Genomic DNA, 16068 nt, shown 5'->3' with positions numbered 1-16068 from the left:
GCACGGAACTCGCCACTGCACAAGCTCCCCACAGCACATCCCCTGCTGAGTGGCCAGGGGTCGGCCCTGGGTGTCTGGCCCACAGCACAGCAGATGAGACCTTCCACTTGGGGCCCAGAACACCCAGGCTCACATCCTCTTCCTCGCTCGTGTACTGCCCTGTTCTGTCCTTCATACACAGCCAAACCCCCTCACCGTGGATCCCCGCGGGGTCTGATTTGTCTGACGTGAAGAGATGTTCTCTCGCCGGTAGGGGTGGAATACAGTTTGGGTTCCCTTGACCAATACATCAGGCAACTTTTGTCTACAAAAGAGAGCTACGTGCACATCATTTTAGTGAAGTTTATTCCCAGTTAAATTCACACGAGACTTCTGCTCTCCGGGAAATACGGCACAAAGGGTGAAGTCCCCTTACTGCCCCCGCTCCGGTGGAATGAACTCTCCTGATGGTGGAGTGTGTCCACTGTGAAAGCCGCCGCTACCATGGAGTTGGGGTGGCCCTGAAGTCCTCAGACAAGAGGCCTGTGACAGGACGCAGCCCAAGACGCCTGCGCGGAGACAGTTCCAGGACCCACAGGGCGCCCTCAGGGTTGCACTACTCCAGACAGACGCTTGACCAGCAATGACTGTCTTAACCCACGCACTAATTCCAGCTCCTGTAATAGACTCCTGTAAAAGACCCTTGGCTCTGAAAACAGCTTATGTGGGCTTCTTTTTTGTTCTTATTTTTGTTGTTGTTGTTTTTGAGATGGAGTCTCGCTCTGTCTCCCAGGCTGGAGTGCAGTGGTGCAATCTTGGCTCACCACAACCTCCGCCTCCTGAGTTCAAGCAATTCTCTTGCCCCAGCCTCCCAAGTAGCTGGGATTACAGGCGCAAGCCACCCCACCCAGCTAATTTTTGTAGTTTTAGTAGTGACGGGGTTTCTCCATGTTGGCCAGGCTGGTCTTGAACTCCTGACCTCAGGTGATCCACCTGCCTCGGCCTCCCGAAGTGCTGGGATTACAGGCGTGAGCCACCGCACCCGGCCCGTTTTGTTTGTAAGATTCCCCTTTTCCCCAACTCCCTTGGATATACCTATAGCCTGCCAAAGCTTGCCTACCCCGAATTGCAATTATCCACCATTCCCAAATAAATTCGCTTATTTGGAGAGCTTGTCTCTGAGTTTCTTTTTAGGTTGACACCACAAATACTTGTCCAACACCTGTGTAGGTTTGTGTGTAGGCACAAACCTGCGTGTGTGTGCTCCTCGTGTGGAGTCGTCCTGCACAGCCTGCATGTGCTTCTGTCATTCCGTCTGTGTGCACTCTTTCTAGCAACCTCATGCTGTCCCGTGAATGTGTCCTGTGGAAGGACACAGCCTGCAAGCCCAGCGTTTTGGTGTTGTGAATTCTGCCGCAGCGAACGTCTTTGCTCTTACATCTGTGTGTGCACGTGCCTATATCCCTGCATTTGCATCTGTGTGCACCTGGGCCTTGCCAGGCTCCTGGAGCTGCTGTAACACAGCACCCCAGACCAGGTAGCTACAGACAACAGAAACGAATTCTCTCCCAGTTCTGGGGCCCGATGTCCAAAACCAAGGCATCAGCAGGGCTGTGCTCCCTCTGTAACCTGTAGGGGAAGGACACGCCCTCGCTTCTTCCAGTTTTCAGTGTTGCCGGCAGTTCCTGGCAGTTCTTGGCATGTAGATCACTCCAATCTCTGCCTGTGTTGGCACACGCATTCTCCCTGTGTCTCTGTCTTCATGTGACCAGCTTCTCATAAGGACACCCGTTACATTGGATTAGGGCCTACCCTCATGACCCCAGCTAATGACATCTGCAACAACCTTCTCCCCAAATACCGTCATGTTCTGAGGTACCGGGGGTTAGGGCTTGAACATATGTATTTCAGGGGACTCTGCAATCCACAGTGAAGGCACAGAATGGATTCCTAGAGGCTGATCTGCTGAGTCAGAGCAGGGTGGTTTTAGATTTAATAGCAGCAGACAGCCAAAAAAAACCAGGAGCGTTCCACAGTCCCAGGCTCCGCAATGACACGGGTGCCCCCCACAGCCCCTTACTCTGGGTCTTCCTCATCCTGGCACTGCCGCGACTTGCCCCTCGCCGTTTCCTGGGCAGCATGGCTCTCTTCAGACATGCATCGGCGTTTGTACTTCTTTGGCGTTCAAGTCATTGGCCTGTGTTTTCCAGTTGGCTGTTGAGTCTTTTCTTACAGCTCCTTATAGAGTTATCCTTCGTCTCTTTTATTTGTTGTAAATACTTTTGCCAAGATTGTCATCTGCCTTCCAATTTACGGTGTAGTTTACCGTAAGTTTTTCACACTGATTTCCTGTCTTCACAGAAAATCTTTTATGCCTCTGAGTTTTATTTTATTTATTTTATTTTATTTTATTTTATTTTGAAACAGAGTCTCACTCTGTCACCCAGGCTGGAGTACAGTGGTGCGATCTTGGCTTACTGCAAACTCCACCTCCTGGGTTCAAGCGATTCTCCTGTTTCAGCCTCCCAATTACAGCTGGGATTACAGGCATGTGCCACCACGTCCAGCTAACATTTTTGTATGGTTTTTTTTTTAAATAGAGATGGGGTTTTGCCATGTTGGCCAGGCTGGTCATGAACTCCTGGCTTCAAGTAATCCACCCTCCTTGGCCTCCCAAAGTGCTGGGATTACAGGCGCAAGCCATCATGCCTGGCTTTGGGTTTTCCTTTTTAAAAAATGCTTTCCACGTCCTCAAATTATTTCCAAATTTGCTTCCAATACTTAATGTTTTTACTTTTTAAAGAAGTTAACAGACTTTATATCTTTAGGGCAGTTTTAGGTTTACTGAAAAATTGATCAGAGTACAGAGATTCCATAATACCCCTTCACAGGCACTTTCCCCTATTATATTATTATCATTATTTTGAGACGGAGTCTGACTCTGTCACCCAGGCTGGAGGGCAGTGGTGTGATCTTGGCTCACTGCAACCTCTGCCTTCGAGCAATTCTCCTGCCTCAGCCTCACGAGTAGCTGAGATTACAGGTGCCCACCACCAGGCCAGGCTAATTTTTGTATTTTTAATAGAGACGGGGTTTCACCATGTTGGCCAGATTAGTCTTGAACTCCTAACCTCAGGTGATCTGCCCACCTCGGCCTCCTGAAGTGCTGGGATTACAGGCGTGAGCCACCGCACCCAGCCACTTTCCCCTATTATTAACATCTTGCCTTAGTGTGGCTCGTCTTCTGTGACTGACAGGCAGTATTGATATGTGACTTTTAACTAAAGCCCACGGTTCACATTAGGGCTTCACTCTTGGTGTTGTAGATCCCATGGTTCAGAAAAACCACGTTTGCACAGTTGTAGTATTGTATGGGGTAGTTTTGCTGCCCTAAAAATGCTCCTTGCTTCACCTTTTCACCCCATCCTCCCCCAACCCCTGGTCCTTTAATTGTCCTCCCCGTTTTGCCTTTTCCAGAATGTCGCAGTTGGAATCATACAGCCTGCTGCCTTTTCAGACCGGCTTCTCTCACTTAGCAACGTGCACTTAAGTTTTCTCTGTGTCTTTTTATGGCTTGACAGCTTGTTTCTTTTCAGTGCTGAATAATATTCCATTGTCTGGTTGGATCAGAGTTTATCCATTCACCTACTGAAGGACATCCTGGCTGCTTGAGTTTTGGCCATTATTAACAAAACGTCTATAAACATCCATGTGTGGGATTTTTGTTTTTTGGAGATAGCGTCTTGCTCTGTTGCCCAGGCTGGAGTGTAGTGGCAGATCTCAGCTCACTGCAACCTCCGCCTCCCGGGTTCAAGCGATTCATGTGCCTCAGCCTCCCTATTAGCTGGGATTACAGGTGTGCACCACCACACCCGGCTAACTCCATGTGTGGGTTTTCATATGGACACAAATGTTCAGCTCCTTTGGGCGAATGCCAAGGAGTGCTATTGTGGGTGGTATGGTGAGAGTACGTTTAGAACCTGCCAAACTGTCTTCCCCAGTGGCTGTGCCATTTTGCCTTCCCACCAGTAATGAATGGGAGCTCCTGTTGCTCCTCATCCTTGGGCCTTTGGTGGTGTCAGTGTCCTAGATTTATCCACTTACAGGTGTGTTTTACTTTAACGTTTGGATCTTTATTCACAAAGAACCAACCTTCCAGACAGGCTGAGTGAGTGGGCTCCCTTTACTTTTTCCAGGGCCCAGCTGTCCCCCTCCTCAATACAGTTCTTGCCCCAGGGACAGACACCCTTGCACCAAAAAGCATCACACACAGGGACGACCCAGCTACACAGACCCTAAGGTCAAGGTCCATGCAGGGAGGTACACGGGGCCCTGCAAGCCAGGGAAGCTGCCCACCTCACAGCAGCTGCACCCACCTCCCTGCCCACCCGCCTGGGACACAGAGCCCCAGCGTTGGCAGCTCCTCGTGAGGGGACAGAGATGGCTCAGGTGGGCCCACCCTGGTCCCTAGGGGAACTGGGGGCACCCACTTGCGTCCAATTTCCAAGCTGCAAGGGAGCTCAGCGCCTGCTTTCCCCGAATGCTCTCTGGGACTCCGCGTCCCTGCCCTCAGCAAAGCCAAGGCTGAGCACCACAGGCCTGCTCAGAGGGAGGAGCCGGCCCGCGGGACAAGGAGCAAGGGAGGCCACCTCCAACCCGCAGAGCCGCAGCCGCCCCCACGCACCCCCGGAACCCACGCCGCCCCGACGCGAAGCGCGGCGCGCTCTAGCCGCGGGCACTCGCTGGTCGCGTCGCGGCCACAATGCAGCATGAGCGCCAGCTGGGCGGGCGTCCCACGCAGTCCAGAAGTCTGACCCTCCACGGAGCGGCATTTTAATAACCGCCTGGACACATCCAGACGCGACAACTAAATGCCACACGTGAGCCTGGAAGATGGGGACAGCTACAGAAACACTTGGGACGGGTGACAAAACTGTGATGTGAGCGATGATGGGGATAATATTCCTCCACAGTAAACGTCCTGGTTCTGATCACTGCACTGCGGCATCGTAGGAGAACATCCTCTGTTCAGGAAATACGCACGAAAGTACTTCGGGGCCACGGGGCCAGCGTCTCCAACCGCATCTCAAACGGTTCCGAAGCAACGCGCGTGCACAGCGATACACACAGACCAAATTCACGGGCAGCGTCAGTGGCCAGGCATTCGGATAAAGGGTCCATGGCCGTCCCTGTGCTGTTCTTGCAACTTTCTCTAAGTTGGAAAGTATATCCAAGTTTTTAAATTACTAAAAATCTCCCAATAGGTTGGACATAACCCAATAGGTTATTCTCCTCTTGGCGCGGAGAACAAAGCCCAGGTTCTTCCCCCGGGTCTCCCCTTGGCGGCCCCGCTGCCAGTTGCTGCTTTGTGCCTGTCCGCGCCCGCCGGTGCCCGGGCTTGCTTCTGAGCCTGCCGGCTCGCAGTGGAGCTCTGCTGCGGGCAGGGACGCGGGTCCCAGAGGGCATTCAGGGAAAGCAGGCGCTGAGCTCCCTTGCAGCTTGGAAATTGGAAGCACGAATGAGCGGCCCGGTGCCGGCCGGAAATGCTAGCGCTTGCACATGGGTGTCAGAGCCGCCTGGGGGCCACGCCTTTATTAACCATTGCATTATCCTCCTAAGCGTCCTGCGCGCCAGGCTCGCCCACACCAGGGCCTCCCGGGCCTCCCTCCCTGCAGGTTCAGGCTCTCCCCGGGGAGGCTTCTGCCGCAGCCTCAGCATTCACGCTGTCCTCCGACTGTGGGGGGAGAAGGGCCGGATCCCGATCCCGGGACAGAGCAGAGGGAAGCTTGGGGCCAGACTTCGTGGAGCGGAGAGTGTCCTGTGAGGACACCCTCAATGAGGACCCCGAAGAGATCCGAGAGCCCTCGAGTGACTGCGCCAGCGACAGGGCCCGGGAGCCTGCGCGCGACGCGGTCAGGGACGGGATCCGGGATCGCACCTTTGAAGTGGCCAGCGATGGGACCCTGGAGTCCATGATTGATAGCACCATCGAGGGGACCCGGGAAGCCTCGCGCAACGGGACCACGGACGGGGCCCGGGAGGCCGCGCGCGACGAGACCACGGACGGGGTCTGGGAGGCCGCCTGCGACGGGCCTATGGGGGCGGCTAATGACCCGGGGCGCGAGGTGGGCTGGGAGGAGGCCGGCGGCTCCCAGAGCGGCGGGCCTCCGGGGCCCCTGCGCAGCCAACCGTGCACACGCGCCAGGTCCCGCGTGTCCTCGTGCTCGCGGTGCAGCTGCTCGCGCTGTTCCAGCAGCTGGCGCCGCGTGTCGTGCAGCAGCTGGGTCCGGCGGAGCAGCTGCAGCAGCTCCTGCCGCAGGCGCCCGTTGTCCGCCTTGATGGCCTGCGTGTGCGCCACAAGCGCGCGCGCCGCCTCCCGCTCCGCGCGCCGTGCCAGGGACTGCACGCGCTGACGCGCCTCGCGCTCGAAGGCCGCCTTGTCCTCCAGGAAGCGCCCCTTCACGCGGTGGAGCAGCTGTGTGTGCTCCACGCGCATATGCAGAAGATCGCGCTCCAGCGCCCGGATCCGAGCCAGCTGCTCCAGTTGCAGCACCTGCGGCGTGGGCGCCGTCAGCCCACCCCCACCTAGCCCCCGGCCCGGCCGCCAGCCCCGCCCCGCCGCACCCTGGCCGCGGGCGCGCGCACTGGCCTTGTAGGGCTGCAGCTCCTGCACCTGCCGCGCCATCTGTGCCGCGCGCGCCTCCATCTCCAGCAGCTGCGCGCGTACCCCGTCCTCGCGCCCGTGGTAGAGCGAGGCCAGTTCCGCCCGCTGCCAGTGGATCTGCGCGAGGTCCACGCGGTTCTGCTCGTCCAGCCGGACGATGGCGTTGGCGCAGCGCTGCGCGCGGGCGCTCACGTAGCTGGCGTAGAGCCGGTTCTCCTCGCGCAGGCGCAGCGCCTCGCGGTCCAGGAAGGCGTTCTCCTGCAGCACCTGGTCCACGCGCTCCTCACAGGCGTCCAGCTGCTCCGAGAGCAGCGCGTGTTCGCGTTGCAGGTACTGCGCCCGCTCAGACAGCGGCTGCTCGGCACCCGCGGCCGCCGCACCCCCTGGCTGGCTTCCCGCGCTCGGCCCGCGCTTTTTCTTGGGCGCCATGGATTGGTGCCTGGACCACCAGGACTGGTGAGGGCAGCGACCCCGGCCCCTTCCCCAGCTTAGCCCTTCCTCTTACCCGGCCTAAATATTCGAGGGCCCAGGCCTAGAGGTGGGACGCGTCTCAGGGTCACGAGGCTTTCGGGGAGGCAGATCGGGGCTTTGGGTCTCGGGGGTCAGGGCAGCTTTGCCAACCTTCACTCGTGGCTCCCGCTGGACCTTGGCTGTCCGTCTCGGTGCGGCCAGCATTAGTAATGTTGCTGCTCGGCGGGCACGGTCTCTATGGAGACAGAACTTAGTCGTCCTCTCCCACCCCCACCCCGTTACTTGGGCGATGGCCGACTCCTTCATTCCGTACAACTCCCTCCTCCTAAGTCGCCCGCGACTGCTTGTGAATGCGCCCCAGAGACAGGGTCTGAGCTGACAAGACGGCTTCAGGCGGACTCCGGACGTGGCTTCTGAATCTCCCAGAGCCCAGCAGCGCCCTTGGCCTTCGGTTCAGCGATGGGCCTTCTCCCGGGCTGTCCTCCACTTGGAGGAGCTTCGCCACGTTCCCCCACGCCCCGTTTCCCAAGTGAAATCTCTGCGCTTCCCTGGAGCATTCGCCTCTTCAGGGACCCTTGCTTTCCTTGAGCATTTCATGATTCCTTTGGTGAGGGCCCCGTGGGAATTGGGGTTCCTGAAGCATGGAGTCCACTGGGCGCCTGGAGAGCGTTTCTCTCTGAAGTTGGTAAACCCGTGCGTGCGGCCCCCGCTCAGCTCATCGGCGGCTCTGCAGCTGGGCAGCTTCCCTTCCCGTGTGCCCGGATGGCCGAGGGCATAGGGATCCAACAGGGACTGGCTTTTTCTCCTTTTCTGTTGACTTTATGGACACAACATCATTATTGAAACCATCCCTATAAACTTTATTAAATTAATCAGGGAAGAAGGGAGGAGAGAGGAAAACAAACCCAGCTTGCATTTCGCTCAGCGTTCATGGTGAGGTCGGCCTGCCTCCCAACCCCTTCCTCAGAGCTGTTTGGTGCCTGTGGCCCCAGAATCACACAGACCCTGTCACAAGAGTAGAGGTCCCCATAACTGCTCTATAGGTAACAACTTAAACATTGTAAATGTGAAGTTTTCTATTGGACAGGTCCTGCACACGCATGAAAGGACTGACCCAGCTGGTCTGCAGCACCCCCACCAGGAGCTGATGCACCAAAGAACGCAGAGTCCACATCCTGAGGACTTATCCCCTTTCCCTGGCCAATTGATGACCCCATTTTACAGTCCCTCACCCGCCACAATTCCCTTAAAAACCCCAGCCCAGAACTCAGGGACATGGATTTGAAGGTCCCCCCCCCCCCCCTCCTTGCTCGCTGCCCAGGGATCGGGACACTGTTTCTCTGCTGCAAACTCTGCTGTCTCGATGTATTGGTCGTTACTGCACAGCAGGCATCACAACCTGTTGGTCATGTAAGATCTGCCTCAGTCTAGACCAGCTGTCCCCAGCTCCCATTCTGTTAGATGCCTCAGGAACAATGTGTGCAGCAGCCTTCGACACACAACTTAAATTGACCCCTATTTTGTGTCTTGTTATCATAGAGTTGAGTTTCTGCCCAGTTTGTCCACACTTGCTGGGATATGGGCAGATTTGAGGATCTTTGACTTGTAGCTTTGTGAGGGACACAGTTTAGAAAACCATGTTTGCACAGAGGTTTGTGGTGGAGACTGGTGGCTCATGGACATGGCTGGGCTTGCTCTGATCAGCCAACCTGCCTGAAAGGTGCAGCAGGGCCTTTTAAAATTAGGAACACGATTGAGGCATTTTACCCCTTGTAAAAAAATGTATTTTAGGCTGGGAGCGGTAGCTCACGCCTGTAATCCCAGCACTTTGGGAGGCCAAGGCGGGCGGATCATAAGGTCAGGAAATCCAGACCATCCTTGCCAACATGGTGAAACTCCATCTCTACTAAAAATACAAAAAATTAGCTGGGGATGGTGGCGGGCACCTGTAGTCCCAGCTACTTGGGAGGCTGAGGCAGGAGAATGGCGTGAACCTGGGAGGTGGAGCTTGCAGTGAGCCGAGATCACACCACTGCACTCCAGCCTGGGTGACAAAGCGAGACTCTGTCTCAAAAAAATATATATATATATTTTATAGCCAGGCATGGTGACTCACACCTGTAATCCCAGCACTTTGGGAGGCCGAGGTGGATGTCTCACGAGGTCAAGAGCTCGAGACCAGCCTGACCAACATGGTGAAACCCTGTCTCTACTAAAAATAAAAAAAATTAACCAGGCGTGGTGGCATGTGCCTGTAATCCCAGCTACTCGTGAGGCTGAGGCAGGAGAATTGCTTGAACCCTGGAGGCAGAGGTTGCAGTGAGCCGAGATTGTGCCACTGTATTTCAGCCTGGGTGACAGAGTGAGACTCTGTCTTGAAAAAAATATATATATTTTTTATAAGTAAAAATAAGAGGACACAAACTACCAAACAAGGCAGTCTGTAATAGGACATTGTTATAAACTCCTAAACTGCATCTGAATGTTGGCTTTAATATATGGGCTTTTAATATGAAAATGGTGCCTCTCCTTTCACAGAAAATTGAGAAAAGACCACACAGAATCATGAGAAAAACATGAGCCTCCATCCCTGCATCCCTGCAGCAGGGACTCATCTGCCCTGGGGGACAGGCTCATGTACAGGGGCCCTTAATGCCCAGTGTTGCCTCTTCTGGTTTCTTGCCATGGCCCCACTCCAATGCTCTCCACCCCGCTACCCTCAGGCCTTGTGTGAGGTCACTGTCCCCATTTGACAGATTGAGAAACTGAGGCAGCAATAGGAAGAGGTCTGCTCACATGGGCCAATCAGGTCCCCCACAGTCTCAGACCCCGTACCACCCCAGGCCACGCCACGTCCCGGCTCTGGACTGCTCTTTCCCTGCCCCCATCCCCACTGCACCTGCACGTCTGCACCTGCGCGTCTGCACCTGCACATCTGCCACTGGAGGGTCTGGGTTGCTCTTTGCCTTTAAATCCCTGGTGAGGTAAGGTTTTTAAGTTTTAAGTTATCCCTGCCTGTGGGTTTCTTGATTTTTCTTTGCTTTAAATCTCACCAATGCCTCCTCACGGAGAGGTCTGGGAGCCTTCTGCTCTCCTCTGGGCATCTTGGAGGCTTCCTTCTTCCCACTTCTGCAACCCCTGCCCCACCCACCAACTCCATGGAATAGTTGGGGGATCCCTGACCCCAGCCCTAGTATAGTCCAGACACCCCTGTCCCTGTGACCACACCCCTGCCGCCCCAGGCCTCTGCCCAGCCCAGCACGTTAACCTCTGCCCTGACCTGGGTCTGGCCACCAGCTGCCCAGCTGCGCCTCTGACCTGTGGGGATGAGGGGCAGGAGGAGACCTTGTTTATTCTGGGGGGGCCACGCTGCATGGGGCGATTCTTGGCGGGGAAGTGGGGGGAGTCTAGCCTTGGGGACGGGCTCAAATGCCTCCTCAGGACTCCCCAGGCTTTTCTCTCACTGTGTTAGCAAGGCAGGCGGTCTCTGGGGTTCACCAGGTCCTGCACCGTCCATGGAGACAGAACTCACTTCCTGTGACACATCTCCCACCCTTGGGGGTCTTCCTGGCCCCCTCTGCAAGTGGCATGGTCCCCCCAGGACCCGCAATCACACCCCCCTCAGACACAGCCTGGCAAACAGGAAAGGCCCTGGGAGGAGGGGCGCCGTCTGCTCCCTGTGAGGCCCTCCCCGCCCACAGCTGGGCCAGCCTCCCTCCTTTCACCACCTGCCCCACCGCCCCGAAGCCGGGCCAGCTTCCCTCCTCCCCACCCACAGCCTGGCCAGCCTCCCTCCTCCCCACCCTCACCACAGCTAGGTCGGCCTCCCTTCCTGACCCCCCCGCCGCCCCAGCAGCCAGGCCAGCCTCCCTCCTGCCCCCCAGCCCCTTAGGCTGGGCCCTGCTGGGGACCCTGAAGGCTGCAGCACAGGGCCGCCTTGGGTTTGCTCCTGGGGCTCGTGGGCTCCCACAGGCTCCCCGGGTGTCCCCTGCTCTCCGTGCCCCTGTCTTTCTGCCCCTGCTGCTTTGCATGTCCTGCCTGATTCATCTCCTGAGACTGGGGTGAGCCCTGCACTGAGTGTAGCCACGGCGGTGGGGCTGTGTACCTGGCACACTGAGCGTAGCCCTCCAAGCAGCCTCTTTTCCCATTTCACAGATGGAGAAACCGAGGCAAGGTGAGTTGTCCAAAGCCCCCTGGAAATGCTGGGGCTGTGATTTGGACCTGTGAGGGGTTCCTCCTACTTCTCTGCACTCCCTCTGGTGGGGTGCCCTCCCCCAAGCTGCTCTGTGCCCTGGGATCAGGACATGGCCAGTGCTGCGACCCTTCCATGCGCCAAGGCTGCCCACCCACCTGGCAAGGCCAGCTCCACCTGTGGAGTTGAGGGTGGGCTGAGCCCACATGGGAGCCCAGGACCCAAGGGGTAGCTCCACTCTGTTCACCTTGTCCCTTGTGCAGCAGCTCAGAGCTGGTGCTGACGGCCAAGAGGGCAAAGGGGACGACGGGCAGGACCACAAGGGAGGCCCCGCGGAGCTGCCCACCCTGTGTATCCTCTGGTTGGGGTCAGGCGCTGGTTGGGGTCAGGCGCTGGGGCCCCAGTCCTGTTTGTTTCGGCGCCCTGGGCCCAACCTGAACCTGTCCTCTGCCCCATATCCCTGGCAGGCCTCCCCGAACCCCCACCCACTGGGGCTGGCTTAGGCAAGGGTGTTTGAGACAAAGACTCTGCCCCCATGGCCAGGTACCTGAGAACCCATGCCAGATCCACATAAGGCTCTTGGTCAGCCCCGGATGGAAGCTCCAGTCCCAGGCCGGGACATGCATCAGCTCCCACACCCACGGTTGTCCCAGAGAAAGCGCTCTGCCCTCCCCCTGTCCACACCACGAGGGCCATGGCTGCACTGCCGCACCTCTGCAGGTATGAGCACAAGGCCCCAGCCAGCAGGCCCTGACCAGGTCATTCCTGATCATCCATAACCAGGGCAGTGGGGGACTGGGGTGTGGTCCGGGTGGGCCTGCATGGGGCCCCTTCAGAGTCATCTACCTCTGTGAGGAAGAGGATGGTCAAAGGAGGGTGTCCAGGGTCCAGAGCCCCTACACAGGCTTCAGTGATGACACCTGCACCCAGCTCCAGAGACATCCCGGAGAGGCAGCCATCAGGGGTGCCCAGCTGAAGACACGCCTCCTTGGGGACCCTCATTTCTGAGTCCATGCCTCCAGATGCATGATCTCAGAGAAAACCACATCCGAAACTGGCGTGTGTCCCCACTGGAGGGGCTCAGGTAAATGACTGGAGTGACCAGGGGGCTGGGCCTGGGGTACCTAGGTCTATAGCCTACACTGGAGAAGGAGAGAGGAGAGACCTGGGGTACCTGGGTCTATAGCCTACACTGGAGAAGGAGAGAGGGGAGGCTTGGGGTACCCGGGTCTATAGCCAATATCTGGAGCAGGAGAGAGGAGAGACCTGGGGTACCTGGGTCTATAGCCCAGGCCCAGAGCAGGAGAGAGGAGAGATCTGGGGTACCTGAGTCTGTAGCCCACACCCAGAGCAGGAGAGAGGGGAGAGCTGAGGTTCCTGAGTCTATAGCCCACACCCAGAGCAGGAGAGAGGGGAGAGCTGGGGTACCTGAGTCTGTAGCCCACACCCAGAGCAGGAGAGAGGGGAGAGCTGAGGTTCCTGAGTCTATAGCCCACACCCAGAGCAGGAGAGAGGGGAGAGCTGGGGTACCTGAGTCTGTAGCCCACACCCAGAGCAGGAGAGAGGGGAGAGCTGAGGTTCCTGAGTCTATAGCCCACACCCAGAGCAGGAGAGAGGGGAGAGCTGGGGTACCTGAGTCTGTAGCCCACACCCAGAGCAGGAGAGAGGGGAGAGCTGAGGTTCCTGAGTCTATAGCCCACACCCAGAGCAGGAGAGAGGGGAGAGCTGGGGTACCTGTACCTGTACCTCAGGTACAGTATCTGAGTCTGTAGCCCACACCTGGAGCAGGAGAGAGGAGAGGGCCATTTGAGCAGGAGAGAGGAGAGGGCCATTTTGGAGTCCACCAGCTAGCCCCAGTAGGACAGGGAGAGGCTGTGTATGAGATGGGATGGGTAGTGGGCCATGGCTGTGACATAGGAGGGGTCAGGGTGGTGATACCTTCTCAGACTGTGACACTCAGAGGCAAGGTAGGATCTCAGCCCACACAATGGCACACGGATGGTGCCCTTATGGGAGAGGGCGGGGGCCGTGCATGGGGACTGTCACAGTTTGGGAGGTGGGGGCCGGGGGAGTTTGGTTTCCTGGGTTACGGAATGCTGAGTGTGTGTGAAGTAAGAGGCTCCAGCCACACTGTTTCACCGGAGGCTGTGATCTGGGCCCCACCCTTGTGGCTTTGGGTCTTCTGGGTGATGACCTCCCCCTAGACCTCACCCATGATTTCCCCATGGATTGGCTAAAAATTCAGTGCAAGGTCCAGGTCAATAACGCACCCAAAATAAAGCTAAAAGTTACAACCGCATGCGACAAAACTTATCGTGACTTAGCCCGGGCGCAGTGGCTTATGCCTGTAATCCCAGCACTTTGGGAGGCCGAAGCGGGCAGATCACATGAGGTCAGGAGTTCGAGACCAGCCTGGCCAACATGGTGAAACCCCGTCTCTATCGAAAATACAAAAATTAGCAGGATGTGGTGGCACGCCCCTTAGTCCCAGCTACTCAGGAGACTGAGGCAGGAGAATCATTTGAACCCAGGAGGTAGAGGTTGCAGTGAGCTGAGATTGTACCACTGCACTCTAGTCTGGGTGACAGAGCAAGACTCCATCTCAGAAAATAAATAAGTAAAATAAATTATAAAAAAACTTATTGTGGCTTATTGTCAGATAAATTTGACTAACAAATGCTGAGAAAAAATAATCTTGACAAAATTTATATCGGCAAGAATATCTGGACAAGGGAAAGTTGGACTTGGTTGAAATAGTGCCCCCAAGAGAACCTACACAATAACAGATTTTTTTTTTTTTTTTTTTTTTTTTTTTTTTTTTTTGAGACGGAGTCTTGCTCTGTCACCCAGGCTGGAGTGCAGTGGCGCAATCTCGGCTCACTGCAAGCTCCGCCTCCCGGGTTCACGCCATTCTCCGGCCTCAGCCTCCCGAGTAGCTGGGACTACAGGCGCCCGCCACTGCGCCCGGCTAATTTTTTTCTATTTTTAGTAGAGACGGGGTTTCACCATGGTCTCGATCTCCTGACCTTGTGATCCGCCCGCCTCGGCCTTCCAAAGTGCTGGGATTACAGGCGTGAGCCACCGCGCCCGGCCACAATAACAGATTTTTAAAAATCCAACTAGGCCGGGCGTGGTGGCTCACACCTGTAATCCCAGCACTTTGGGAGGCCTCGGTGGGCAGATGATGAGGTCAGGAGATCGAGACCATCCTGGCTAACACGGTGAAACCCCGTCTCTACTAAAAATACAAAAAATTAGCCGGGTGTGGTGGTGGGCGCCTGTAGTCCTAGCTACTCAGGAGGCTGAGGCAGGAGAATGGTGTGAACCCGGGAGGCGGAGCTTGCAGTGAGCCGAGATCGTGCCACTGCACTCCAGCCTGGGCGACAGAGCGAAACTCTGTCTCAAAAAAAAAAAAAAAAAAAAAAAAAATCCGACTAGGTTGGGCATGGTGGCTCACGCCTGTAATCCTACCACTTTGGGAGGCCAAGGCGGGTGGATCACGAGGTCAGGAGTTCAAGACCTGCCTGGCCAAGATGGTGAAACCCTGTCTCTATTAAAAATACATAAATTAGCTGGGTGTGGTGGTGGGTGCCTGTAATCCCAGCTACTTGGGAGGCTGAGGCAAGGAATTGCTTGAACCAGGGAGGTGGAGGTTGCAGTGAGACGAGATCGTTTCACTGCATTCCAGCCTGGACGACAGAGTGAGACTCCATCTCAAAAAAAAAAAATCCAACTAGGCTGGACATGGTGGCTCATGCCTGTAATCCTAACACTTTGAGAGGCCAAGGCAGGTAGATCACCTGAGGTCAGGCATTCAAGACCAGCTTGGGCAACATGGTGAAACCCTGTTTCTACTAAAAGTACAAAAATAAATAAATAAATTAATTAAATTAAGTAAAAATTAGCCAGGTGTGGTGGTGGGTGCCTATAATCCCAGCTACTCAGAAGGCTGAGGCAGCAGAATTGCTTGAACCCAGGAGGCGGAGGTTGCAGTGAGCCGAGATCACACCACTGCACTCCAGCGTGGGTGACAAGAGCAAAACTCCATCTCAATAAAATAAATAAATAGATAATCCAACTGGCCTAGGCGCAGCAGCTCACACCTGCAAATCCAGCACTTTGGGAGGCCAAAGTGGGCAGATCACTGAGGCCAGGAGTTTGAGACCAGCCTGGGCAACATGGCAAAACTCCATCTCTACTTTAAAAAACAAAAAAAAATTCCAGGCGTGGTGGTACGTGCCTGTAATTCCAGCTACTCAGGAGGCTGAGGCAGCAGAATTTCTTGAATCGGGAGGCAGATGTTGCAGTGAGCTAAGATTGCGCACTGTACTCCAGCTTGGGTAACAGAATGAGACTCTGTCTCAAAAATCAACAGCGGCCGGGCCTGGTAGCTCACGCCTATAATCCCAGCACTTTGGGAGGCTGAGGCAGGTGGATCACGAGGTCAGGAGATCGAGACCATCCTGGCCAACATGGTGAAACTCCGTCTCTACTAAAAATACAAAAATTAGCTGGGTGTGGTGGCGGGCGCCTGTAGTCCCAGCTACTCGGGAAGCTGAGGCAGGAGAATCTCTTGACCCCAGGAGGTGGAGGCTGTGGTGAGCTGAGATCGCCCCACTGCACTCCAGCCTGGGTGACAGAGTGAGACTCCATCTCAGAAACAACAACAAAACCCACCCAACTAATGGATAAATCAAATGTCTCCTGGAAAGTGTATATGGGAAATAATAAACCCCAGTGAAAATAACTGCAGTAAAATGAA

The 16068-nt window shown here is 55.9% G+C and overlaps 1 protein-coding gene across 2 annotated transcripts; it reads right to left on the bottom strand.

The window, feature by feature from the left end:
* Nucleotides 1–328: 328 nt before the first annotated feature.
* LOC105488457 (coiled-coil domain containing 166) lies at nt 329–7072 on the bottom strand. 2 transcript variants are annotated; one of them, XM_024794942.2, is made up of 3 exons: nt 6629–7072; nt 5918–6532; nt 329–5797 (listed from the first exon to the last, which is right to left on the bottom strand). In XM_024794942.2, exons 1-3 carry the CDS (start codon nt 7070–7072, stop codon nt 5657–5659), a joined length of 1200 nt encoding a protein of 399 aa, XP_024650710.1. In that variant the 3' UTR covers nt 329–5656. The 2 variants fall into 2 exon arrangements, with proteins under 2 accessions (XP_024650710.1, XP_011750813.1); XM_011752511.3 differs by having other exon boundaries at nt 329–6532.
* Between the last annotated feature and the right edge of the window lie 8996 nt (nt 7073–16068).

This window comes from Macaca nemestrina, chromosome 8 (genome assembly GCF_043159975.1).
Source record: "Macaca nemestrina isolate mMacNem1 chromosome 8, mMacNem.hap1, whole genome shotgun sequence".
Classification (NCBI taxonomy): domain Eukaryota; kingdom Metazoa; phylum Chordata; class Mammalia; order Primates; family Cercopithecidae; genus Macaca; species Macaca nemestrina.
The sequence above is the reverse complement of the archived record's forward strand: the minus strand, read 5'-3'. Positions and strand labels throughout refer to the sequence as shown.

Coding starts and splice junctions, on each gene's coding strand:
- LOC105488457 (XM_011752511.3), bottom strand. CDS start 7,072: ATGGCGCCCAAGAAAAAGCGCGGGCCGAGCGCGGGAAGCCAGCCAGGG. Junction 6,533..6,628: donor AGGAGCTGCAGCCCTACAAG/GCCAGTGCGCGC, acceptor CCCACGCCGCAG/GTGCTGCAACTGGAGCAGCT.